The 25438-nt window shown below is 49.1% G+C and overlaps 1 protein-coding gene across 1 annotated transcript in view; it reads right to left on the bottom strand.

The window, feature by feature from the left end:
• The window catches only part of Hip1 (huntingtin interacting protein 1), a 125395-nt gene extending 100223 nt beyond the window's left edge, over positions 1-25172 (bottom strand). Inside the window, exon 1 of the mRNA XM_041648290.1 lies at positions 24970-25172. Coding sequence (XP_041504224.1) covers positions 24970-25089 — 120 coding nt within the window. The 5' untranslated portion in view covers positions 25090-25172. The remainder of the gene's footprint in view (positions 1-24969) is intronic.
• Between the last annotated feature and the right edge of the window lie 266 nt (positions 25173-25438).

The following is a 25438-nucleotide window of genomic DNA, read 5'->3' as shown; positions in this document are numbered from 1 at the left end:
TATATTAAGAAAGGTAGCTAAGCAGTCTGGAGAGATAGTTCAGTGGTTAAAACCACTTGATGCTCTTCCAGAGGACCTGGGTTTCATGCCCAGCACCCACAAGGTGGTTCACCACCATTCTTAACTCCAGCTCCAGGGATTCAAGGTCTCCAAGGCTACCAGCACTCATGTGCACATACCCACATGTACACACACAAAACTACATATATAGCTAAAAATAATAAGAGTAAACTTTATGAAGAAGGAGAAGAGTGAGAGAAAGGTAGCTGAGGAAGCGGGGATGCAAATCAGTAAGCAGAATTCCTCCATGGCCTCTGCCTCAGCTCCTGCCTCTAAGTTCTTGCCTTAAATTCCTGTCTTAGATTCCTCCAGTGATGGGCTGTAATCTGTAAGCCAAGAACAAACCAAAAACAAAAAACAAAACCCAAAAAAACCCTCTTTCTTCCCCCAAGTTGTTTCTGGTCAATACTTTATGACATCAAGAGAGATCAAATCAAGGTAGGAGCTGGCAGGGGAGAGGGGTGTTACTGGGAAGAACATGACCCTGTTTTTTTCCCCAAAGGAACAGGGAAGATTTTGGAAATCTGCAATAGAAAAGTGGTTGGATGTCAGCAGAGCCCAATGGGCCATTCTAGAAGGAACCTGGAAGGCAGCAGGAATGAGAGCCACGTGGACTGTGGAGACGCAGCTGGAGAGGTTTTACAGGGGAGAAATACTGGCAACTGGGCTGGAGGCCATTCCTGTGATAGTCTGAGAAACACTCTGGCTGCTTTCTACCTGTGTCCTAAGAGCTTGCCTGAGGCTAAACTTCAAAGTAATGAAGAGTCAGGCGTGCAACTCTACTGCCAGTACTTGGAAAGCAGAAGCGAAGCAGGTGGATCTCTTTGAGTTCAAGGCCAGTCAGAGCTACACAGAAACACACTGCCTCAAAAAAAAAAAAAAAAAAAAAAGGAATGCACTAATTTCTTTGGCAGAGGAAATTTGAAGACACTGTGACACTTAGTACTGAGTAGCACTGATTCTTGTACACATCTACAATGGAGATGAGCAAGTGTGGAAGGAAGAAATACAGACTGTGCGATTTGGAGAAAACGGGAGCTTAGGAAGCTTAATGTCCCCGTCAAGGGATGTGCCATCATGACAGAGATGATGAGATGATGAAGTTTGCGAGGGCTGCTGTAACATGAGGTCCTGCTTGTTGGGGTTTCTGTCCTGCCCAGTTCCCACAGCAGTTTAGCCCCAAAGAATCACACAGAGTCTACATTAGATATAATCTGATTGGCCCATTAGCTCAGGCTTCTTATTAGCTCTTATCACTTATATTAACCCATTATCCTTATCTATGTTAGCCACAGGGCTCAGTACCTTTCTTAGTGGGGTAGGTCACATCCTACTTCTTTGGTGGTCTGGGCAGGACTGGGGAGGAATGGGCTTCCTCCTTCCCAGAATTCTCCTGTTCTCATTGCCCCACCTTTACTTCCTGTCTGGGTGTCCCACTTATACTTCCTGCCTAGCCAATCATTAACCCCAACAAGCCGGCCCTCCTGTTACAGAATAGCACCTACATGGACAACCGCATCCACATAAAACCTCCTTAGAGATGAATGCGCAGTGGTGGGGCTTGCTTATGGATAAATTAATTTTCGAGGAAGTGGGCAATGAGCTGGCCCTCTCCACCAAGGCTCCCTACTTGGTTTTCCCAGAAACATCTGCCTGGGAGACAGATGGCAGGAAGCTCACATTTGGTTCCTCTGGATGAAGAAAAAGTTCCAAACTTCCAGTTAATCCCTTGTTTTCAGCACCTGCTGTGTTCTGCCCTCTGCCTACACTGGTCAGTTACTCCCGCCAAGACCACAGCTGCAGAAGAAATGCCTGCCTGTTGACATTCAGCTCGGGCAGGCTACGCCAGTGTGCCTGGGGTTGGATGCCGTTGTTTTGTGTATAGGGGGTATGTGGGTATGTATTTATGTGAATTGTGTGTGTGTGTGTGTGTGTGTGTGTGTGTGTAGGCCAGCCTTAGCTGTCATTCCTTAGGTGACATCCACCTTGCTTTTCGGAACAGGGCCTCTCACTGGGACCTGTGATTTGCTAACGCTCTTAGGCTGGCTGACCCCAGAGATCCACTTGGCTCTGCTCCCCAGTGCAGGGATTATGAATATGCGCCTCTGTGCCTGTTTGCTTCTGTTTGTCTGCTTGATTTTTTTTTTTTGTTTTGATATGGGGTCTCACTATGTAGCCCTAGCTGGCATTGGAACTCTCTATGAGAACCAAGGCTCAACCTCATACAGGCAACCTCTCTGTCTCCTAAATGCTAGGATTGAAGATGTGGGCCAGCATGTCCAATTGTTTGTTTCAATGTGGGCTCTGGGGATCAAACTCGGGTCTTCTAATTGAGCCATTTCCCTAGCCCACTATTCTGAGACAAAAGTTTCACCATGTTGCTTAGGCTGGCCTGGAACTTGCAATCCTCCTGTCTCAGCCTCTCCAGTGCAGGGATTAGATGTATGTGCTACCACCAGGGAGGACACTAGTTTGTCCTCTCACGTGACTTCAGCCCTGTGTCCCTTCCAATAGGACAACTCCCAATAACTTCTCCCTGGACCCCAACTCTGTCTTCCCACAACTTGTTGATATCTTATTGGGCGAGGATCCCTTTTTCCATTCTCATTGTCCTTGTAGGTCTTTATTATTCTCATTTATTTATTTATTTATTTATTTATTTATTTTAATTTACTTACTAACTTATGGAGGGGGTATGCATGCCATGGTCCTCGTGTGGAGGTCAGAGGACAACTCTGTGGAGTCAGTTCTTTCCTTCCACCATGTGGGTTCCAGGGATGAACTCAGGTTGCCAGGCTTGTGCAGCAAGCTCCTTTTCCTATTGAGCTCTCTCAGCAGCCCCTTTCCCATGCCTTTGCTATCATAGGTAAAGTGCATTGTGGAAAAGGCATGTGTGTGGCCAGTGCACTTCATCTTCCCGAAGTCCCGTCACACTTCAAAAGACAGAACATAGATGTCAGGGCTGGGGAGGTAGCTCAGTGGTAGAACACTTGCTCAGCATTTGAGAAGCCCCAGGTTCAATCTCCAGCATCACCAAACAAAGAAAAAGAATGTTAAATGTTGAAATATAGTCCCTATATCACTCTGGAAAGTTGAAGCAGGCCAGCCTGGGCCACATAATAAGAGTCTGTCTCTCTCTGTGTCTGTCTGTCTGTCTCCCCCCCCCCTTCTCTCTTACACACACACACACACACACACACACACACACAGAACTACAGGCAACTAAGGACTGCAGGGAGAAGAATTAGCCCCTCCCAGGCTTGAGCCCCTCATTTGTTGTCCAATACAGAATGGTCAGCCTTGAAACCATTTACACACAAACCACAAAAATGAACTCAATTCTTTGTATTTACATTGTGTGTGTGTGTGTGTCAGTGCCACCGAGGTCAGTTGGTTTGTTTATTTTTATGCCATGAATTAAGCCAATGCTTTCATCATTAAAATATGCTCGGGGGCGGGGTTGAAACAGGGAATCAGGAGGTCCAAGTTAGCTTCAGCTATATCATGAGTTCAAGGCTAACCTGAGTTACATGAGACCCTGTATCTTAAAAAGGGGGGCTTATAATTTTCACCAAATATACATATATACACATATGTATATGTGTGTATGTATACATATGCCAGAAATTGGTTCTTTGCATCCGCTCTGTGGAGCCTGGAGATTGAACACAGCCTGTCAGGGTATTGCGTTCTGGGATCACAGTTGCATAGCATCACACCAAGCTCTGCCTTTTCTGTCCACATCTGCATCTGCATCTGTATTCTATGACCCTTATACACCTAGTTATCATCACTCGTATCCCTTACCTTATTTACTAAGTTTCAGACTTTTTCCTGTGTCTCCTGGGGTTTCACTGAACTCTGTGACTCCAGGGTCACATGGGAGGAGTAAGAACTAGGGTAAGGGACATAGTTGAGTTCTCCATATAAAGTCATTTAAGTCCTAGTTTAAAAACAAATTAAAAAAAAAAACTCAAAAAACCAAAACACTGTGTGAGCCAAACAAAACAAACCCACAAAAGATTCCAGCCTCGGGGACGCCAGTCTGGGACTTCTGCAGTGGCACGGTCTCTGTTTCCCCTCGCTTCCCCTTGGCTCCAGCCTGGTCCTCCCAAACCCTCCTCCAATCCTACCTGGCCCTGCTGCTGGCTTCCTGTGGCCTCTCTAACCCAAAAGACACTCTACAGCCCAAAGCACTCTCACGAGTAGCTGGAGGTGATTAATCTTACCTCCTCAGACTCTTTCCACCATTTTTGGCATCCCTTGCTGCTGTGGTTACAGAAGGCTGAGCAGTGACCACTTAGCCACCCCCCCTTCAGTTCTGGAAGCTACTTGAACTCCACAATCAAGTCTGATTCATCCTTGACTCCTAGCCCCTGGCTCTGCAGGCATATCTGGCTGAATGGTGAGCGCTAGGGAGGGCGTGTTGACATTCCAAAGAACTCATTCATCCCAACCCCAGTGGACCTCAGTAGAACAAACAAAGAAGATGACAAGATGATAGGTCCCTGTAGACAGAGCCTCCGGGAGAGGAGCCTCTCATTGCACACCTGGCACAGCAAACCCTGAAAAAACGCTATCTGCTGGTTGACTGACATGGAGATTAGCATCCGGGCACCAAGAACATAGCCACAGAGGAGAGACAACAGGAAAACCAGCAAGAAGGGCTCCTGGGACTACAGGTATCCTGGGAAAGAGAGCCCTAGAAATCCCTCACTGGGGACATGAATGCTCCAGGCCTAAGGAACAATCGCTGCACCTGTCCCAGGGAATGAGAACACTGCTATTTCAGTTTGATTCCCAGTGCTGGGGATGAAACCAAAGACATTACATGTGTCCAGCAAGTGCTGCACTGCTGAGCCACGCCCCTAGCCCCTCACTGGGGGATTCTAGGCAGGGGCTCTACCACTGAGCCACACCCCAGCCCCTCACTGGGGGATTCTAGGCAGGGGCTCTACCACTGAGCCACACCCCAGCCCCTCACTGGGGGATTCTAGGCAGGTGCTCTACCACTGAGCCACACCCCAGCCCCTCACTGGGGGATTCTATGCAGGGGCTCTACCACTGAGCCACACCCCAGCCCCTCACTGGGGGATTCTAGGCAGGTGCTCTGCTGTGCCCATCTTGCTGCCCCCAGCATGGGTTTTTGTTGTTGTTATTGATATGTCTGGGTTTTTTCTTTACTAGATTTTTAAAATACCAACTATCACCAAGCAGTTGTAGTGGTCACACCTTTAATCCCAGCACTGAGGAGGCAGAGGCAGGAAGATCTCTGTGAGTTTGAGGCCAGCCTGGTCTACAGAGTAAGTTCCAGTATAGCCAAGGCTACACAGAAAAACCCTGTCTTGAAAAATTAAAACAACAGCAAACAAACAAATAAAAACTCATCATCATTAACTTATTTTGATTATTTTTGGAGCCAAGCATGGTGGTACATACTTATAATCCTAGTACTCAGGAGACTGAGGCAGGAGGATCACTGTGAATGCAAGGTCAGCCTGGGCTACAGCAGTGAGTTTCAGGCCAAGGTGTGTTAAGAGTGTGAGAACTTGTCTTGAAAAGGAAACAGAAAAGGAAAAACTGTTCCCGTTTGTGTGCTGTGATGGTTTATCTCATCAACTTGACAAGGTCCAGAACTACCTGAGGCAAACCTCGAAGCACATCTGTGAGGAAGTCTTTAGCTGTGTTAAGTGAGGTGAGAAGACACACCTAAATGTGGGCAGCACCATTCCATTCCCTAGGCTGGGGTTCCAGACTGCATAAGAAAGGAGAAAGTAGGCTGAGCATCAGCGTTCATCTCTCTCTGCTTCCTGACTGTGGATGCCACGTGACCAGCTGCCTCATGCTGCCCCACCATGATGAACTGTATACCCTCAAACTGTGAGCCACATAAACCCTTCCTTCCTCCCTCCCTCCCTCCCTTCCTTTCTGTCTTTTTTTTTTAAACAGGGTCTCTCTATTATGTAACCCTGCAGTGCTAAAACTTACTCTGTAGACCAGGCTGGCCCTGAACTCACAGAGATCCTCCTGCCTCTGCCTCCCAAGTACTGGATTAAAAGCGTGTGCCACCACATCCAGCAAACCCTTCCTTTCTTAAGGAAATGCTCTTGCCAGGCATTTCTGTCACAGCAGTGGGAAGAGTAGCATCTGTGTCAGTCTTTTGATTACCACAGAGGGAAAATGGTGCAGTGTAAGCTACAAACACGAAGACTAGAATGTTCACTCTGCTAGCTAGCACTCAGTACAGGAAAAGGTACTTGTTTTTTAATTTTTTTACCAAAAAGAGACATAAACTCAGCCCCCAAAGAAGTTTAACCCCACCCCCTCAATAGTTCTATTTTTGGCTTAGAAAACACTTGAGATACAAAAACATTAGCTCAAAAGGGTCGGACTTTCTTAAGGTCATTCTGTCCACCCAAAAGCCCAAGATGGAGCCTGGAGGAGAAGGAGCAGGTGGGGGCCATGTGCTGGGAGGCGGCCCCGGATACCATGCATGAATGGAATTTCAGGGCTGACCTCTCTCTCTCTGAGGCATGAGCTGTTTGTTCCCTGCTTTCTGCAGTTGGTGGTTTGCTTTTGGCCCAGAAAGATTCCAGGGCCCCTGTCCCTCATCACTGCTGCTGTCAACCAGTACTTGAGAGAGGGGAAGGAGGAGGGAGGAGGGATAGATTGGCACTGGCCTTGTTCAAGGCAGGCTCCCCCTTGCCTGCAAGTCCTCCTAAGAGAGTGACAGGAAGGATGCCTGTGTCGCATTCCAGGAAAGGCGGGAGTTTCTGCTCTGTTAGGGCTTCGCTTCGAGATGGAGTAACCTATATAGGCCAGATCGGCCTTGAACTTGTGATCCTCCTGCCTCAGTCAGCAGGCTCCGGAGTGCTGGGACGACAGGCATGCGTCCACACCCGGGGCCAGCTCTTGGGGTATTTTTAAACAGAGACAAGTAGGAGTAATCAAGAAATGACTGCCTGGAAACAGAAAGCTAAACTCCAAGCCCCGGGCTGGTGACAGGCCTCTGAGGAGCACCTGGGAGTGCTGTAATTAAAACTTTGACACCTGGCCCTGGCTCTGCTCCCAGGAAAACCTGGTACGACTCCGCTCTCCATCACAGGGGCTGTAAAATTGTCTTCTCCCCTCTCTGTGCAGACATAACACTGCCGGCACCGCTCTTTAAATATCTGTGCAGGGAGGCTATATTTAGAGACTATTTGGCCCTCAAAATAAGCCCGATTTCCTGTGGCAAGAAGTTCTCGGCGACAGGAGAGAGGCCAGGACTCCGGGGCCCTGGCAGGCAGGAGTGGCGCACCAACAAGGGTAACTGACCCTTAGATAGGTGACTGCTGTCCAAGACCGCGGAGAAAAGGACGCAGGGCTCCTGGGCACGTTCAGAGTCGCACGGGAGAACAGCTTGCTGCGGAGGGGGGGCGAGAAGCCGTGTGGCAGACACCCCTCTCGCAGGCGAGGAGGACGTGGACATACTCACTCATTCATTCCCTCCGTCATTCATGCAACCATGCATTTCTTGACTATTCATTCACCTGATAGCTCATTCTCACAACCGCTCATCCGTGAGATCGCTCGCTCATTTACACACTAGTCATTCATCATGGATCCATTCATTCATTCATTCATTCATCCCAGCACTCACTAATTCACTGGTCATTCATGCATTTATTTATGTGCTAACGTTTATTCATTGTTTACTCATCCAGTCATTGCTCATTCATTAATTCATCTGCTCATTCACTCATTCACTTCAGTTTACTTGGTCAGCCACGTATGCACTCACTCATTCTCACTCACTTATTCGCCCACTTACTCCCCCCACCTCAGACAGGGTTTCTCTGTACAGCCCTGTCTGTCCTGGAACTCGCTCTGTAAACCAGGCTGGCCTCGAACTCCCAGAGATCCGCCTGCCTCACCCCATCACTGAGTCACTCACCCACCTCTTCAGCCATTCAATCCTTCACGTACTCGTTCACCAACTCTAAGCTCTCACCATCCAATCACTGCGCCCTTGACAAGACACATCTCTTTGGCGGTCCTATGTGCACAACTCTGTTACCTAATGGAGCCCATAGCCCATTAGTTCCGGGTGACCAGGTGGAGGTTTGGAGCTGAGTACCTGACCACACTGAGGCAGGAGGTGAAGGGGCATGGGATATGGGGGCACTTCTACTGGGGACACGCGGGAAGGCTGCAGCACCTGGGGACAGGGGACAACAGTCGGCACAGGCTATGCTGTGGCTACTCGTATTCAGTCCATTCAGTGAGCCTACATGTTAGCAAAACACTGTGGGGGCCGAGAGGAAACCTGTAAGCTGGGCATGGTAATGCTTGCTTGTTTTCTCCCGAGGCAGGAGAATCTCCGAGTTTTAGCCAACCTAGACTATATATAATGACACTCTGTCTCAAGAAGAAGAAAGAAAGAAGTTAAGAACTGCAAGGGCCTGGGGTTGTGGCTCCACCCCAGTAGAGCACAAAAAGTCCCGGGTTTGACACTCAGCATCATGTGATATGGATGGAGTGGTACTCTATCGTAATCCCAGCATCTGGGAAGGAGAGGCAGAGGGTCAGGAGTTCCAAGACATCGTGAACTAGTGCGAAACACTGCTGAAGGCAGTGGGTCTCCACTGTCCACGGCGGAAAGAGACCACATGTCCACTCAGCCTGTGCTGAGGACTGGGTTAAGTATCATGCCATTCAGTTTATTCCGCTGAAAACTTGGGTTCGAGACCCCTGTAGATCTTCAGAAGAGTTGCTGAAGTAGCTCGGGGTCCCTGCACGCCCTCTCCCCAGCTCGCCTACAGAACTGCTGATCGATCAGTTAGCCCAACCGCGCCTGCCCTTCAAGCTGCCCTTCGAGCTGTGAGCGGCACACTGACTGCTTTCGAGTCAGCCATCTGTCCATCACTGTGCTCTTTCTGTTCCAGGATGCTAACCGGGTAGCACCATGTATTAGTGTCCTCCCACCTGACAGTTCTTTAGCCTCAGCGCTTCTGAAGAGTCCTGGTCAGGAGTTTTCTACGGGCGCATGCACATGTGTTTGTGTGTGTTGTGTGTGTATGTCTGTATGTTTGTGTGTGTCTGTCTTTCTCTGTGTGTGTGGTATATATGATGTATATATTTGTGTATGTGTGGTGTGTGTGGCTGTATGTCTCTGTGTGTGGGTATTTGTATGTCTGTGTGTGTGGGTATTTGTATGTCTGTGTGTGTGTGGTGTATGTGTTTATGTATGTGTGGTGTGTGTGTGTGTGCAGTGAGTATATGTTTGTGTGTGTGGTATGTGTGTGTATGTATGATGTGTGTATATATTTATGTATGTATTATGTAAGCCAGAGGACAACTTCCAGAGTGTGATACTCTCTTTTCTCCACATGGGTTCCGGGTGACCAGGTGGAGGTTTGGAGCTGAGTACCTTTCCACACTAAGCCATCTCCCTGGCTCCGGCTTCCTGAGTCTTCACTCAGTACTCTGCAAGAGCCTGATTCCCCTGTAGCTAAGCCCGGGAACACCAGAACATTCCAGATCTTCAAGGCAAGCCTGAGTAAGTGTAGGGGCACAACAGGACATGCCTGGGTGGGGGGGGTTCTCTCTCTCGGACGCCTCATCTGCTTCCTGTCTCCACGCCGGCTTTCTTCTCTGCAGACATTCCATCCCATTTCTATCATGACGCTGGGGTTTCCCGCCCGCTTTTTTAAAAATAGCACAGCTTCATTAAAAGATTTTTTTCCCCCTTTAAATGCTAAGCAAATTAGATCTGCGAGCCTCCAACCTGGAATTGTATCAAAGAACTCGGTGGCCTAGTGGGAAGAACATGTCCTTTCGGGATAAACTTCTGGGGACGGGTGCCAGCGCTGGAATTCCAGTGTCTGATCTATGGCCACAATAAGCACACATCAAACAGCATGGGTCCCCTGGGGTCCAGCAAGGTGGTTTGCCTGTGAAGTCCGGGTAGGGGTCACTGGGCGGCCTGCCTGAGAGCACGTGTGTATTTGGGTGGAGCCACATGTGGCCGTCAGAGGACAGCATTCGGAGTCAGTTCCCTCCTTCTACCATGAGGGCCCCAGGGACTGAACTCACACCATCTTGCTGGCCCAGCCTTGTTTATTTTCTATCACTAACAAGTGGTTACAAGCTCAACAGTATACAATACCATTATTTACTTACATTTCTTCCTTTCCTTTTTATAGTCCTTGTACTAATCTATGGCTGGGCAGTTGTAATCCCAGCCCTCAGGGCAAAGAGAGAGAGGCAAATCTCCAGCCTGCTCTACAGAGTGAGTTCCTGGACAGAGAGGGATACACAGAGCTTTTGTCTTGAAGAACCAAAATTTAAAAACAAACAAATAACAACAACAAAACAAGCTCAGGAAAGGTTCTTTGCCTGTAAATGAGTGGTTATACTGGGCTCACTGGGAAAAAAATAAGACACTATTCATATTTCTCTCTCTCTCTCTCTCTCTCTCTCTCTCTCTCTGTGTGTGTGTGTGTGTGTGTGTGTGTGTGTGGTGCTGGGGACAAGACTCAGGATAGCATGCATATTAGGAAAAACCTCTGATGTAGGAAGGTCATCTGTCTATGTGTTAGTTTCATTGGTTAATAATGAAACTGCCTTGGCTTTTTGATAGGGGAGAATTTAGATAGGTGGAGTAGACAGAACAAAATTCTGGGAAAAAGAAAGCAGAGTCAGGCAGACACCATGCTTCTCCTACCTAGGACGGATGGTGGTTAGACTCATGCCGGTAAGCCACAGTCAAATGGCGATACACATTAATAGAAATGGGTTAATCAAGATGTGAGAGTTAGCCAGTAAGAGGCTAGAGCTAATGGGCTAGGCAGTGTTTAAATGAATACAGTTTCCGTGTAATTATTCTGGGGCTAAGCTAGCCATGAGGGAGCCGGGCGGGACAAAAAGCAGGCCTGCTCGCCTCATCACTACAAACCTCCACCACCGAGCCACACCCCAGCCCCTTACTGGGGGATTCTAGGCAGGGGCTCTACACCAAGCTCCTTACCAGGTAAGGTGGCAAGGCCTCTGCCACTAAGTCAGGACCTCAGTCCATCACTGGGAGATTCTGGGCTAGAGCTCTACCAACAAGCCACACCCCCAGGGCTTTTTTTACTTTTGTTTTGAGAAAGTGAGAATGGCTCAGAGTAGAACACTTAGCTGGTATGAACACATCATTGGGTACCAGGTGAGGGACAAAAAGAATACGGCCCCAGGGCTGGCAAGGTGACTCAGAGGGTGAAAGTGCTCACCGTGAAAACCTGACACACTGAGTCAACCCTCAGGACCCACCATAGAAGGGGGAGAACCAGTGCCTAAAAACAGCCCCTCAGACTGCCACGTGTACCATGGCATGTACGTGATGATACCCTGCACCCACATGCACAATAACAGATAAAGTCAGCAGAAAAAAAGAATATGGCCCCAGTTATGACACAGCCAGAGAATACGAGATGTATACGGCACACAAATTCAGCCAGACGTGACTGTGGAGCTGGACCACGGCTCACACCCAAGCCAGCGCACCTAAGAAATGTACACTGTGTGGGCTGGCAAGATGGCCCAGTGGGTAAAGGTGCTTGTTGCCAAGCCTGGTGAGCTGAGCTTGGTCCGTGGGGCCTGCAGGGTGAAAGGCGAGAGAGAGCTGACTCCTAAAGCTTGTCTCCTGAAGCCTACACAGGCACCATGGCTCTCTCACCTCTAAGAAAGTGGTGGTGGCCACGCCTATAATCCCAGCACCTGGGAGGCAAAGGCAGGTCGAACTCTGAGTTCTAGGCCAGCCTGGTCTACAGAATGAGTTCCAGGACAGCCAGGGCTACACAGAGAGAGCCTGTCTCGTAAAAACAGTGTGTACTGCTTTTACAGGGGACCAGTTTGGTCTCCCACATCTAGTGACTCAGAGACTGCTTGTAACCCCAGCTCTAGCCAGGAAATCTGCCTTCTTCTGGACTCCTTGGGCACCTGCAGTGATACATACATGGATGCGTGCACGCATGTGCATGTACACACACCCACACACACTTCAAAACTAAACATAAAACTTAAAAATAGAGGCAGAGGCAGGCGGATCTCTGTGAGTTCGAGGCCAGCCTGGTCTACAAGAGCTAGTTCCAGGACAGGCTCCAAAACCACAGAGAAACCCTGTCTCAAAAAACCAAAAAAAAAAAAAAAAAAAAAAAAAAAAAAAAAAAAAAACCACTATGAGTAAGTAAATAAATGCAATAATGAAAAAGACAGAAAGATCCATGATGGGTTTGTCTGGAAGGTGCCCAGCTAGAAACTGAAGCACCCCGTAGCAAGGGCATTCTGTGTGTGCACATTCCCAGGTGACATCTCCCAGATGCTCCCAGCAGCTCATCCACGGTTCATCCACAGCTCTGTCCTTTGCCACCTGGACTCCTCTTTGGAACACGAGCCATGCCTGAGATCCGTGCTAATGAACCCATCCCCAGGCCTTGTATGGTCTTTAGACCAGCGGTGATCAATCTGGGGCTCACAACCCCTGGGGTCCAATGACCCTTCCGCTGGCATCACTAAGACTATGAGAAGACGCAGATATTCTCATTACAATTCGTAACAGTAGCAACATTACAGTTATGAAGTAGCAATGAAAATAGTTTTATGGTGGGGGGGGCACCACAACATGGGGAACTGTATTAAAGGGTCACGGCATGGGGAAGGCCGAGAACCACTGTTCTAGACACGTCTGGGTTCCCCTCATCCCCTTTGGAAAACGCTGCCACCTGATCGATCTGCGTTTCCCCGAGGCTGTCGCTGAAGTGGTGAAAGCCCTCTGCTAAGAGCTCAGGGCCACCACACTGAAAAGATAAAGGAGAAACATCCAGCGTCTTGATGTCGACAGGAGGCAGACAGAAGATGCGAATGAACAGAAGCCCAGGACCACGTGTAAGTGCGGGTTAATGAGGGGCTCCACTTCCTGGCTACCAGCTACTGCAGTACCGGGAAGCTGCAGACAGGTAGATGACTCATAGGTCACCAGCTCTGTTCCCGGACAGCCGTCTTTGAGAATTGCCTTTGGGGAGGCTGGGTTTGAGACAGAACGTAGAGCAGGTGTGGACAGACAAAAGGCAAGTCCCTGCATACAGCTGCCTGCTCCCTGAAGAACTGTCTTTTTTTTTTAATCTTTTGCACATTGAAAAATAACATAAACACAGCTGTGTGTGGCGGTACACACATCTTTAATTCCAGCACGTCAGAGTCAGCTGAAGAAGGACCTATGTTCAAGGGGACACACCGTGTCTGAGGGTAGCCTGGGCTAACAGAGAATTCAAGGGCAGGGCTAGGAAGATAGCTCAATGAGTCAAGTGCTTGTCTTGCAAGCATGAGGACTCAAATTCAGCCCTTGGAGTCTAAGGTACAGAGGGCCAAGAGTGGTGGCACACGCTTGTAATCCCAGCGCTGGGGAGGCGGAGACCGGCAGAGGGGCTCTTATGGGGGCTCACTGGTTTAGTCAGAGACCCTGTCTCCAAAAGCAAGGTGGGGAGGGGCAGGCAAGGTGGCTCAGTAGGCAAAGGTGCTTTGCTGCCAAGCCTGATGATGCAAGGGTCAATCCCTGGGACCTATCTGGCAAAAGAAGAGAACCAACTCCCTTAAGATTTCCTCTGCCTCTTCACGCTTGCCACGACTTATGGTGCGCGCGCGCGCGCGCGCGCACACACACACACACACACACACACACACGATACACAGGAGCATGTGCATGCATGGACAAAGAAGAGATGGGGCTAGATAGATGGCTCAGTGGTTAAGAACTTAAAATGCTCTTTCAGAGGACCTGAATCCAGTTCCCAGCGGCCACTTTGGTTCTCTCACAACTGCCTGCAACTGCAGCTCTGGGTGATCCAGTACCCTCTTCTGGACAATTTAGGCACCTGTACTTGCACATGTGCATGTACACACACACACACACACACACACACACACACACAAGATAAAAGGTAGAAGGAGCTCAAGAACAGTCTGCATCTCAAAACAAAGAAAGAAATACAGAATGGTACAGATACAGAAGACTTCGTTGAACACTAAACTCTGGCCACCGCAGGCCGCTGGCTGGAGTTCCTACTCCCTCACCTGCCCCACAGGGCGGCTGTCCCTCAGCTGTGATCACTTCCTGAATTCCTGCGGGCTGACCGCCTGAGCAGTGGATTTTGTTTTGCCTGGAACCCCAGTCATTAGGAAGCAGAGGAAGGATTACAAGTTTGAGGCAATGCCTGTCTCAAAACAATAAAATAATAAAAATATATTAACTTGTGTCTGACTTTTTTTTTTTTTTAACTAATGTGGCAACCCTGCTGTGTTGCTCTCGCTGGCCTGTGATTCCTGGTCTCACGCTACCCTGTCTTAGCCTCCCTAACAATAGCATGTTCAGTGTCTCTCTGCCCCTCCCCTCCTCACGACAATGTCCCTGTTGGCCATGAGCACAGGGGTCTGAACCAACCCAACTGGCATCTTCCTGCCTCCACTCCACGTCCGGAGTGGCTGGAACTCACGTGCACACCACGAGGATAAAACACTCTGACCAAACGACCTGAGGGAAGAAGGCTCATTGTGGCCCTCAGCTCCATCGGTGAGGGATGGCACAGTGGAGAGAGGGCAGCGAGCTAACGCAGGAACGCTGGCACTCACTTCACCGTCTCCATTTTACACGGCCAGACTCCCCCGCCGAGGGAATGGTTCTGCTCATAGTTACCACGGGTCTTCCCACATCCATTCATGCGATTAAATCCTTCTCAGAGACTGTCCATATTCTGGATACTCTCTCTCCTCTCTCACGGGCACGCCTGAAGGCCCTCTCCTAGGTGCGTCTAGAGGCTGTCAATTTGACAGTTAACGCCATGGTCTCTAGATATATCCTAGGAGGGTGCATGTGTGCCTTCTTTTTTTTCCTGGAAGGAATTTAAGACATCCAAGTATGTCAGTTGGAAAATATTGGGAAAATCTAATCTGTGTATCTTTTTTTTTTTTTTTTGGTTACTATACTAGCCACAGACAAGACTTCAGCTTTAAAGGAGATTTTAAAAGGGGTTAGGAGTGGGGGCAGGGAGATGGCTCAGTGGAAGGAGATTGCTGGCACACCTAATGACCTGAGTTAGATCCTGAAACCTATGTTAGGAGGTAGGAACACACACATGTACATATTCAAATGTGTAAATTAATTATTTTGGAAAAAGTAAAGACAGGTATGGTGTTGACCATGTTAATATCCACCCCCCTCATCAACCTGGGCAGCGTAAGGTGTCAGACATCTGTGATCAGACCTGTGCCATGCTCGAAGCTTTCCTGTGCACTCTCAGGAAAATCACTTAACCTGAGTCTCAGTGTCTGTACTGGGAAAATGACCACAACCATGGATGGTGCGATGCAACCTTAGTGGGGGTGGGGGCGCAAAAGAGGGTCTACGTAAAAGCGGCCTGGGATGCAATGAGCCATCGTTGGCTCACAGGTGGTGCTGGCAACCTGAACGGAGCACATTGGCTTCCTGAAGTGTCTCACCATCGCATTAACTGTGGTAGCGGTTGCGAGTTCATCCAAGAACTACAGGCTTCTTAACTGCACCGCCTCCGTCTCCAGCCTCCCAGCACCAGTATCAGACTGCACTGCCCAGGGCTCGGAACAGGGTTCCTCCCTGCCTCCCGGGCAGGAAAACAGGAAACAGCCTCCACCCTGTCGGGAGGTGGGACTGACAAATTCCCTTTGCTAGGTGGGCAACAGTCCAGGCAGCCAGAGCTTCTGGAAGCAGCGGCAGACGGACTGGCCACGGGCCCACTTCACCGGGCTGGTTTTGCCACACCCGCATCTCCTCCACACTGCACCTAAGGGAGTAGAATATGCAAGCCAATGACCCAGGTACACAATGCAGCCCTGATCACTCATTGCCTTGAAGATGGGCCAAATAAGGAACCTTTGGGGGTGTCTAAGAGGACCAGGGAATCTGCAAAATTATTCCCATTGTTTCCTAAAGTGCTATCTCAAGGTTCTGAGAGCCCCATGCCTCTAATCGCTGGTCCCTATTCTCCAGACAGAGAAGCATCCAACAGAGCAATTTAAAGATTGCTAGAAATATATCAGTGTGAAGGGCCAGGAAAACATACCTGACAACCCGAGTTCAGCCCTCAGGACCCCTGTGGTGGGAGGAAAGAACTGATTCCCATAAGCTGTCCTCTGACCTTCACACACACACACACACACACACACACACACACACTCTATATGAAAAAGATCAGCACCAGCACCATATATATGCCTGTATCTCTTTTTTTTAAATATTTATTTATTTATTTATTTATTATGTATACAATATTCTGTCTGTTTGTATGTCTGTAGGCCAGAAGAGGGCACCAGACCTCATTCCAGATGGTTGTGAGCCACCATGTGGTTGCCGGGAATTGAACTCAGGACCTTTGGAAGAGCAGGCAATGCTCTTAACCACTGAGCCATCTCTCCAGCCCCCTGCCTGTATCTCTTGATTCTAAAACTCAGTCTCCTGAGCAGCTGGGATCGTAAGTTTACGCTATGACACCGGGTCTAACGGTGAATCATTTTTTAAGATTTTGAATTTTAATATGTGTATGTTTGTGCGCATCTCTGTGTGCGAGATATGAGACTTTTAGTATGCGTATGTTCATGCATCTCTGTGTGTGAGATGCAAGTACAATGTCCGAGGACATCGGGAGAGGTCATTAGAGCCCTGGAGCTGGAGTCACAGGAGGCTGTGTGCGCTAGTGACCAAACTGTGGTCCTCCGTAAGAGCATCAAGTGTAATCCTGTCACCTTGGTATTTATAACCATATAGGCAAAGTGGCTCAGTCAGTAGAGCTTGAGGTTTTAGAACAAGCCAGGACATGCCTGTGGGAATGCTTATGTGAGTGGGTTTTATGTATGTATGTATTTATTTATTTATTTATTTATCTAATCTTATTTTATGTGCATGAAGGTATCAGATTCCCCTGGAACTGGAGTTACAGACAGCTGTGAGCTGCCATGTGGGTGCTGGGAATTACACCCTGGTCCTCTAGAAGAGCAACCAGTGCTCCTAACCACTGAACCATCCCTCCAGCCCCTCTATGCTTCCAAAGAGTTTATCTGAACAGAAGAGAGAAACCCAGCCTGAATGTGGGCAACACTATTCCCTAGGCTGGGGTCCCAGACTGAATAAAAAATGAGAAAGTGAGCTGAGCACCGGCGTCCACATCTCTCTGCTTCCTGACGGTGGGTGCCGTGTGACCAGCTGCCCCATGCCTCTGCTGCCGTGACTTCCCACCATGATGAACTCTACCTCTGAACTGTGAGCCAAAACAAGCTCTTCCTCCCTTCAGTTGCTTTGGTCAAGTATTTGATTGCAGTAATGAGAACATCATACTTGGTTTTGTTTTAGCATTTTTGTTTTTAGGTAGGGTCTCAGAATGTTGCCCATGTTGGCCCTCAGCTCCTGGCTTCATTCAATCCTCCTGCTTCAACTTCCTAAGTACCTGGGAGTACAGATACAGATCACCACTTCTCGCTTCTCTGGCTCTTTGTTTACGTCTGGTCAACGGGCACCCAGCACCAAGGGTCGCCCGATGAACAATGAGACTCACAACCACATCCAAGAGGGAGCTATGGACACAGGAAGTCAGGATGTGGACTTGTATAAATGTGATAACTCACTACAGCATCCCAGATTCCCCGGAATACATGACCCATGTACAACCAGACCACAAGAGAAGCCTGGTACGTGTTTGAGTTACACAAGGCCAAATACCCTGGTGGTATCATACCACACAGAATCTGGGATGACCTTGAAACTTTTAGTTTTTTGAGACCCATTCTCACTATGTAGCCTCTGCTGGCCTGGAACTCCATATGTAGACCAGGCTGATGTCAGCTTCATAGAGATCCACCTGCCTTTGCCTCCTCAGTGATGGGATTAAAGGCGTGCATCACCACACCTGCCTTTTAAAATTTTTTATTTTATTTTTTATAATTTATTTATTTGTATTTTTTTGTGCAGTGTTGTTTTGCCCAGATGTATATCTGTATGAGGGTGTTGGATCCCCTGGAACTGGAGTTACAGACAGTTGTGAACTGCCAGACTGTGGGTGCTGGGAATTGAACCCTGGTCCTCTGGAAGAGCAGCCAGTCCCTGGCTTTTTTTTTTTCTTTTAAAGATTCATTTCTGAGCATATATATGTGCACCACCACGTGTGCGCAGGTGCCTTCAGAAGCCAGAGAGTATGTTGGATTCCCTGAAACTGGGATTACAGGTGCCTGTAGCACAGAATGCGACTGCAGGGATGTGAGCCTTTTCGGTAGCTTCATGCACACTTCACCAACACTTCACCACTGAGCCATCCAGCCTGCTTTACTAATTTTGATTATGTGTGTGCATGTGTGTGAAGGTGCCCATGGAAGACCTCAGAGGTTTTCCAGTCCTCTGGAGCTGGAGTTTGATGGGGGTGCCGGGAACTGAACTCGGAGCCTCTGCCAGAGCGGCATGCACTCTTAGCCACTTTCCAGCCCCAGCCTTGAGCTCCTGATCCTTCTGCCTTCACTTCCCGAGTGCTAGGATTAAGACACACACTTATGAGCCTGGTTTATGCGATGCAGGGGATGGAATCCAGGGCTTTGCGCTAGGCAAGCAGTCTACCAACTAAGTTAAAGTCTCAGCCCCTAGCAAAGGTTCCTGAGAAAAATGATCAGTAAAGAAAGAAAAGGGAGAGAGGAGGGGAAGGGAGAAAAAGAAAGAAATGTAAAGGTATGGAGGGCGGGCACTCAAGGAACTGAAACATAACAGAGTAAAGACAACAGGACACAGTGTAGGCAAGAGGGAGGAAAGAGGTTGGGCCAGGGGCACGAGGGACCAATGGCCGGGCCACAGGGCATGGAGAAGGGTATCGATGACTCAATGACTCGAGGGAGACAGTCCCACAGAACAGGAAGTCAGGAAGGAGATGTAGAGAGGTGATATCGTGGTGAGGACAGAAACTGTCAGGTGGAGGTGAGAGATTCCAGAGAGGAAGTGCACAGTTATAAAAGTTATAAAAGAGAAGTGGCGCATGCCTTTAATCCCAGCACTCGGGAGGCAGAGGTAGGCGGATCTCTGTGAGTTCGAGACCAGCCTGGTCTATAGAGCTAGTTCCAGGACAGGCTCCAAAGCCACAGAGAAACCCTATCTCGAAAAAAAAAAAAAAACCAAAAAAAAATAAAATAAATAAATAAATAAAAGAGAAGTGGGGTGAGGACAGCATCCCCCAAAGATTAGGGGGAGGAAGACAGCAAGCAGGCTGGGACAAGGACGGTTAACAGAGAGGGTCTACCGTTACCTAGGAGACAAATCTGAGCACACCCACAAGGGAGTGTCTAGGTGGGAGTGGGCAGATCCACCCTAAATATGGGCATTACCATCCTATGGACTGGGGTCCTGAATGAAAAAGAAAAATCAAACTGAGCACCAGCATCCATCTCCTGCTGCTTCCTGACTGTGGATGCCGCATGACCAGCTGCCTCCTGCTCCTGCTGTGCGCCTTCCTTGCCACGATGGACCACGTTCCTCCTGATACCGTGAGCCACGCCCCAGCCCCTCACTGGGTTATTCTGAGCAAGCACTCTATGGCTGAGCTACACCTTCAGCTTTCCTGCCTTTGGTTTTAACACCCTTGAAGGTCTGCCGCTTTGGTCCTCTGACCACAACAGAGCCCTGCCTCCCAGCTGACTCAGAGCTCCTCCGGGGCCCGTCTAGCTCTTACTTGTCTCTGTGTCCACGTCATGGTATGTGCTCTCCAAAGTAATGGTAAAAGAATAAACAACCCACAGAGAAAAGCCTGCTTGGGATCAGTAAATACAGGCAGGGGCCAAACAGGGTGGGTATGCTTTAATCCCTCCAGTGGCTGAGGCTGGAGGATCACGTATCCAGAGAGATCTATCTAGGACGACCCTGTCTCATGAACTAGACCTGGGGGGCACCTGCTGATGAACTTGACAACCTGAGTTCGAACCCCAGGACCCACGGTGGGAGACCTCCACGGGTAGCGTCCCCCACACCTATACATACACAGGCACACAGAATGAATAAATAAAGGCAAATAAAAATGCAGGTAAAGCTATTTCCTTCACGTGGTTGGTAACCCCCGACTCCTTCCAGAAACATCCGCGTGGAGGGCATCGCGGTGTGCTGGGCCTGACCCAGGGAGCCTGAAATCCGGGCTCAGTCTTTCATTCACACATCAGCACTGGCTGAGCAAAACAAACTGCCACGCTCTCTGAAGGCTGACATCATTCATTATCACTCATTTATAAACTGTAAAGTGCTCCCCAAACCAGGTATCATCACTGCAGTTCAGCCCCCTTCTCAGTGCCGCAGACCAAACCACACCCTTGCACTTGTAGCTTTCTAGGGAGCTGAGTCCTCCTCAGTGCCACGGTAGCTTTCGGGAAGGGAGGAACTGTTTTTCAGATCCTACGTAAAATAATTTCTTCTAAAAAGCACAGGTCTGAGGAGACAGCTCAGTGGGTGAGAACACTTCCTGCACAAGTAGAAGGACCTGAGTTCAAATCCCAAAGGTCCCATGTTTAAAACAACGTTGGGTATGGCCACATCCACTGTAAGCCCAGTGCTGGAGGTGGCTGACAGACAGGAGGCTAGAGCTTGCAGCATGACTCTGGGTTCTGTGAGAGACCGCCTGATGTTCTCCTCTCTCCTCATGTGCACGCGTGGAGAGCGCGAGAGGATGTATGCCCGCGTGCACACACAAATAAATCATTTTAATTAAAAATTTTTAATTACATATTTCATGATAATTATACATAGTTTGCATTCTCATTCACAAAAGTAACACTAAAGCCAAGTGGACTAGAGCACACCTAGAGGCTAGCACAGGAGGTGGAGGCAGGAGGATCAGGAGTCTAAGGTCATCCTTGGGCATAAGCGAGGCTGTCCCGGGCTATATAAGACCCTACCTCAAAAAGGAAGGACGGAAGGAAGGAAGGAAGGAAGGAAGGAAGGAAGGAAGGAAGGAAGGAAAAACAATACTAGAGTATCAGGGTGTGAAGACCATTAACCCAGTTACTTGGGAGGCTGAGGTAGAAAAACTACAAACTCGAGGCCAGCCTGGCTGTACAACAAGTGTGTGTGTGTGTGTGTGTGTGTGTGTGTGTGCCATGCTCCACATGTGGAGGCCATAAAAATGACCTCAGGTGCCAGTCCATTTCCAGCGTACTCGAGACACAGTTTCTCGCTGTATGTCACGACATACTCCAAGCTACTTGGCCTGTGAGTGTCCAGGGAGTCTCCTGTCCCCACCCCCATATTGCTGTAAAGTCACTGGGGCTACAGATGTGTGTTAGCATGCCCAGCTTTACATGGGTTCTGGGGATCCGAACTCGGGTCCTCACACTTGTGTAGATACCACGGAGCCATCTTCCCAGGCTTCCTCCCCCTTGCACACTGAGTCCTAGTAAATACAGAATTGACTCAGTAAGTAAAAGTTAAGTTAAAATTTAAAAGGTCAAAAAATAAACTACTATTCTTGTCCCTAACATCTGACCAACACTTGTGCTGAGCTGAATGGACCATTGGTGACAATGGGGTACAGCACTGGCTGGGCCACTAGAAGGGACAGTGGCCATGCGGCATTTTGAAACAGTGCTGACGGTTACGGAGGACAGACTTCCTGGAAGTGGCAGCTTCTGGGACCGTGCCCCATAATTTACAAAATACCTTCATGCTTGTTATTTAATTCATCCCACACCATAAACCTGCAAGGTTAAAGCTTATGTTTATTTTGTTTTGTATATGTGCATCGTATACTTATGTGTGCTGATGCATGTTCCTGTATGCGCACACATGTAGAGGTCAAAGGTCTGTATTGGGTATTTTCATCTATTGCCTGCTACCTTTTTTTTTTTTTTTTTTTTTTGAGACAGTTCACTGAACTTGAATCTCACTGATTTTGGCTAAAACGGGCACTGCCCTGTTTTGCTTTGTTTGGATGTGGGTTCTGAGGATTTGAACTCAGGTCCTCATGCTTGGACACCAAGCATCATACTCACTGAGCCCTTTCCCCAGCCCTGCATTATCTTTATTTTCCAGGCAGGGAATTACTTGCCTGAGGGCACACAGTCCCATACATCAAATCACCCTATGCTTGGCCACAAAACTGAACTGTCTCCTAGGGGCAGGGATGTGGCTCAGTTGGTAGAAAGGGCTTGCCTAGCATGTCTGAAGCTCTAGGTTCCATTCCCAGCACTGCATAAAACCAGCCATGGTGGGGTACTCCTGAAACCCCAGCACTCGGAGGTGGAGGCAGGAAGATCAGGAATTCTTCATCACTAGTCTGAGATCAGCTGAACTACAAGAGACCCTGTCTCAAAACAAAAAGAAATGAGCAGAACTCAGATGTCTTCCGGATCTGCCCAGGACTGAGAGAGTGCGCAAGGCAGTGGTTAAAGATTGGGACCACTTCCACCTGTGGTACCCAGCAAGCTACTTAACCTCAGCAGGCTTCAATTTCCTCTGAGCAAATGGGGCTGCTAACCACGCCAGCAGCCCTTGTGAAGATTAAAGATAGCAAATAAAGTACTGTATTTAGAGGCCCTCCAAACATAATAATTAGCTACAATTATTATTATAATACCTTTGCCAATTCTCTTGGTCTTTGGTTTCTTAAGATACCAATCAATGTTTTTGGTTTTGCGTTATTGAAATTCTTTTTGAGATAGGGTCTCACTCTATATAGCCACAGTTAGCTTGGAAGCTGCTATTGAGACCACACTGGTTCAGCCTTGCAAGGATCCTCTTGCTTCTGCCTCCTGAGTGTCTCGCCCTGTCTGCCAGCTCAGAAGAGTTTCAACAACTGAGTTGGATTGTGGGAGCTCACTTCTGTAACCCCAGCTCTAGGGAAACAAAGGCAGGGAGGCTGGCGAAAGTTCAAGGCCAGCCTGGTCTACCTAGCGCACAGTGAGTTCTAGGCCAGCCAGAGCTACACAGTAAGATTCTGATTCAAAAAAAGGAAAAAAAAGAAAAAAAAAGTTTCAACAATTCTTGCTGTAGTCCGCCTCAACACATATACGCTCATGTGACCCGCCATGGGCACACACAAACACACATAAAATCTAGCTAACTACAAGTGTTCTACAGAGGGCAAAATGAGACACTGGCCTACCACTCCCCAGGTTGGGTGTTCCCTGGAGAGCTAGGGAAAATGTTAGTCGTGGCTGGAAACATTCAAAGGCCGACATTTCTATCACGTTAAGTTCAAACTTTTTTAAGAATTCGAATGAACTTTTGATGTGTGTGTGTGTGTGCGCGTGTGTGCGTGTGCAGGGGATGTCATGGTACACCACGAGTGTGGAAGTCAGGTTGGCTAGACTAGCCGGCAGGAGCATTTACCCCCGAGCCAGCTCCCCAAGTTCTAAGCTCAGACCCTACGTCTACTTATTGCTCCAGTTTTGAGTTATCTGAGGTTCTCAAAGGAATGGATGGTATAAAATAGCTCCAGTTTCTTTTCTTCTTTCATTAAAAAAAAAGGAGGTGGGGGAGAAAATATGAAAACTTTTCTTTTTTTTTGCAGGAACACCCAAGGCTAAAAGCAAATTCTTTTTCTTTCCTTTTCCTTTTTTTAAAAAGGGGGTCAGTTCAGAAGATCTGAGGGGAAAACTCCAAACCCCGTTGAACCCCGAGAGGCAAGTGAATGGCCGCTTCTCTTTCCCCTCAACTACCCTCCTTTCCTTCCCTCAGACACACAGAGTGGATCCAAGGGTCTCAGAAACAAGAGGTGGATTGAAGTCCCCTGGGCTAAACTGGCTTTCTTTCTTGCACAATCCATTTATAGCACACACAGGCCCTCCCTATCTCTTCGATCTTTCCTCACAACAGGGGACCAGCCTTTGGCAGAAGTCAACTGGACCTTTAAAGTAGAACTCCGAGAGCCAGAGAAGAACAAGGGAATCTGTCTACCCGCACAACTTGGGCAGCGGGATCCTAAGGGTTGTATTCTCAGAAAAGGATTTTACATACAGATGAACCGGCTACACCTCGCGCCTCCCAGCTTGATTCAGTCCAATCGATACAGCAAGCATAAAAGCTCGAGGTAAAAGCGTCTAGTGGTTTTGTTGATAACCACGGTGGAATTTTGGCCATCTGCCCTGGTCAAACCAGACAAATAAGGCGGTCTGCTTATTAGCAGTCAGGCATATTTTGGAGGGCGAAAACAAAACCTCGAATCAGGATTCTGGGTCTCACTGGACAGCTTATCCCCGACACGCCAAGGTCTGACAGTTCAAGCGCCTCAATTCCTGTCCCGGACTGCACGCCGCCCCATTCCTCCAGTCCCCCGGGTCATTTTCCAAGTTGAGCCACACTCCGCATTTCCTACATTCCTTCTCGTCAGACCCCTTCGGCCCGGCCTCTGAGGCCAACAGCTGGGACTGCTCAGAGCCAAGTTTGAGGCACCGTTGAACGGGATGCTGAGGAGTGGAGGGAGAAGTCCATAGGAACATAAAGCGACCAAGAGTACCTTTCACACCCCCAGACCGGCGTCCCCACAGTTGCAAATCCCAAGTGTCTGCCAAGTCCCTTACCCAGGGGCACTCCTTCCATCAGCCCCCTTTCCACACGTCTCCCTTTGGCCTCCCTTGTGACCCCTGATGATGTTCACCGGGTCCCGTCCGCTCAGCCTCAGGGATCTGCAGATCCGCGGAGTGCACGCAGGTCCCCAGGCCAGTAGGGATGCCCCAGGTCCCTGACCTCCCTGGGACCCGCCTAGTTCTGCACCCCAAGAAGATTCTGACTGCGGCCACCTTGCCTAATCCCCTCCCGGGCCTGCAAGACCCTCACTCCCTTCTAAGCTTCTTCAGCACTCTGCACCACTCCGGGTGCCCCAGGTATGCCCCAGGGTTCTCGAGCCTCACCTGAGTCCGCTCGAAGCTCTCGCGCTCCGCAGCCTCCATCCCAGCACCAATCCCACGCCGGCTCAATACTTTGGGCAGCGGGTTGGGTACCTGCTTCATGGAGCTGGCCATTCGGTCCATGTTCCCAGAGAGAACAGAGTCAGGGGCCCTCGGCTGCCCCGGGATCCCCGCGGCGCCTCCGGCCCCGCCCTACCCGCGGGGATCCGGCGCTAACGGGGACAGCTTTCATCTTCCATTGGTCGATAGAGCTGTCCATCTCCCTCAGGACCCACCCCATCTCTCCAAGAGGCTCCCCCCCCCCCCCCCCCCCAACACACACACACGCCTCCTCCCACTTGGGAGGCGCTCCGCTCACTTCTCCCGGCTGGCCCGCCTCAGGGCGGTTAGCACGTTATGATTGGTTTAAAAGTTTGTCTATTATCATTAGTGGGCGGGACCTGGTGGGCGGCTGTTCCAACCTGCCATCCAA

The sequence above is a fragment of the Microtus oregoni genome, unplaced genomic scaffold (assembly GCF_018167655.1).
Source record: "Microtus oregoni isolate MIOR12 unplaced genomic scaffold, Mior012 000003F_ref0000135, whole genome shotgun sequence".
NCBI lineage: Eukaryota > Metazoa > Chordata > Mammalia > Rodentia > Cricetidae > Microtus > Microtus oregoni.
The sequence above is the reverse complement of the archived record's forward strand: the minus strand, read 5'-3'. Positions and strand labels throughout refer to the sequence as shown.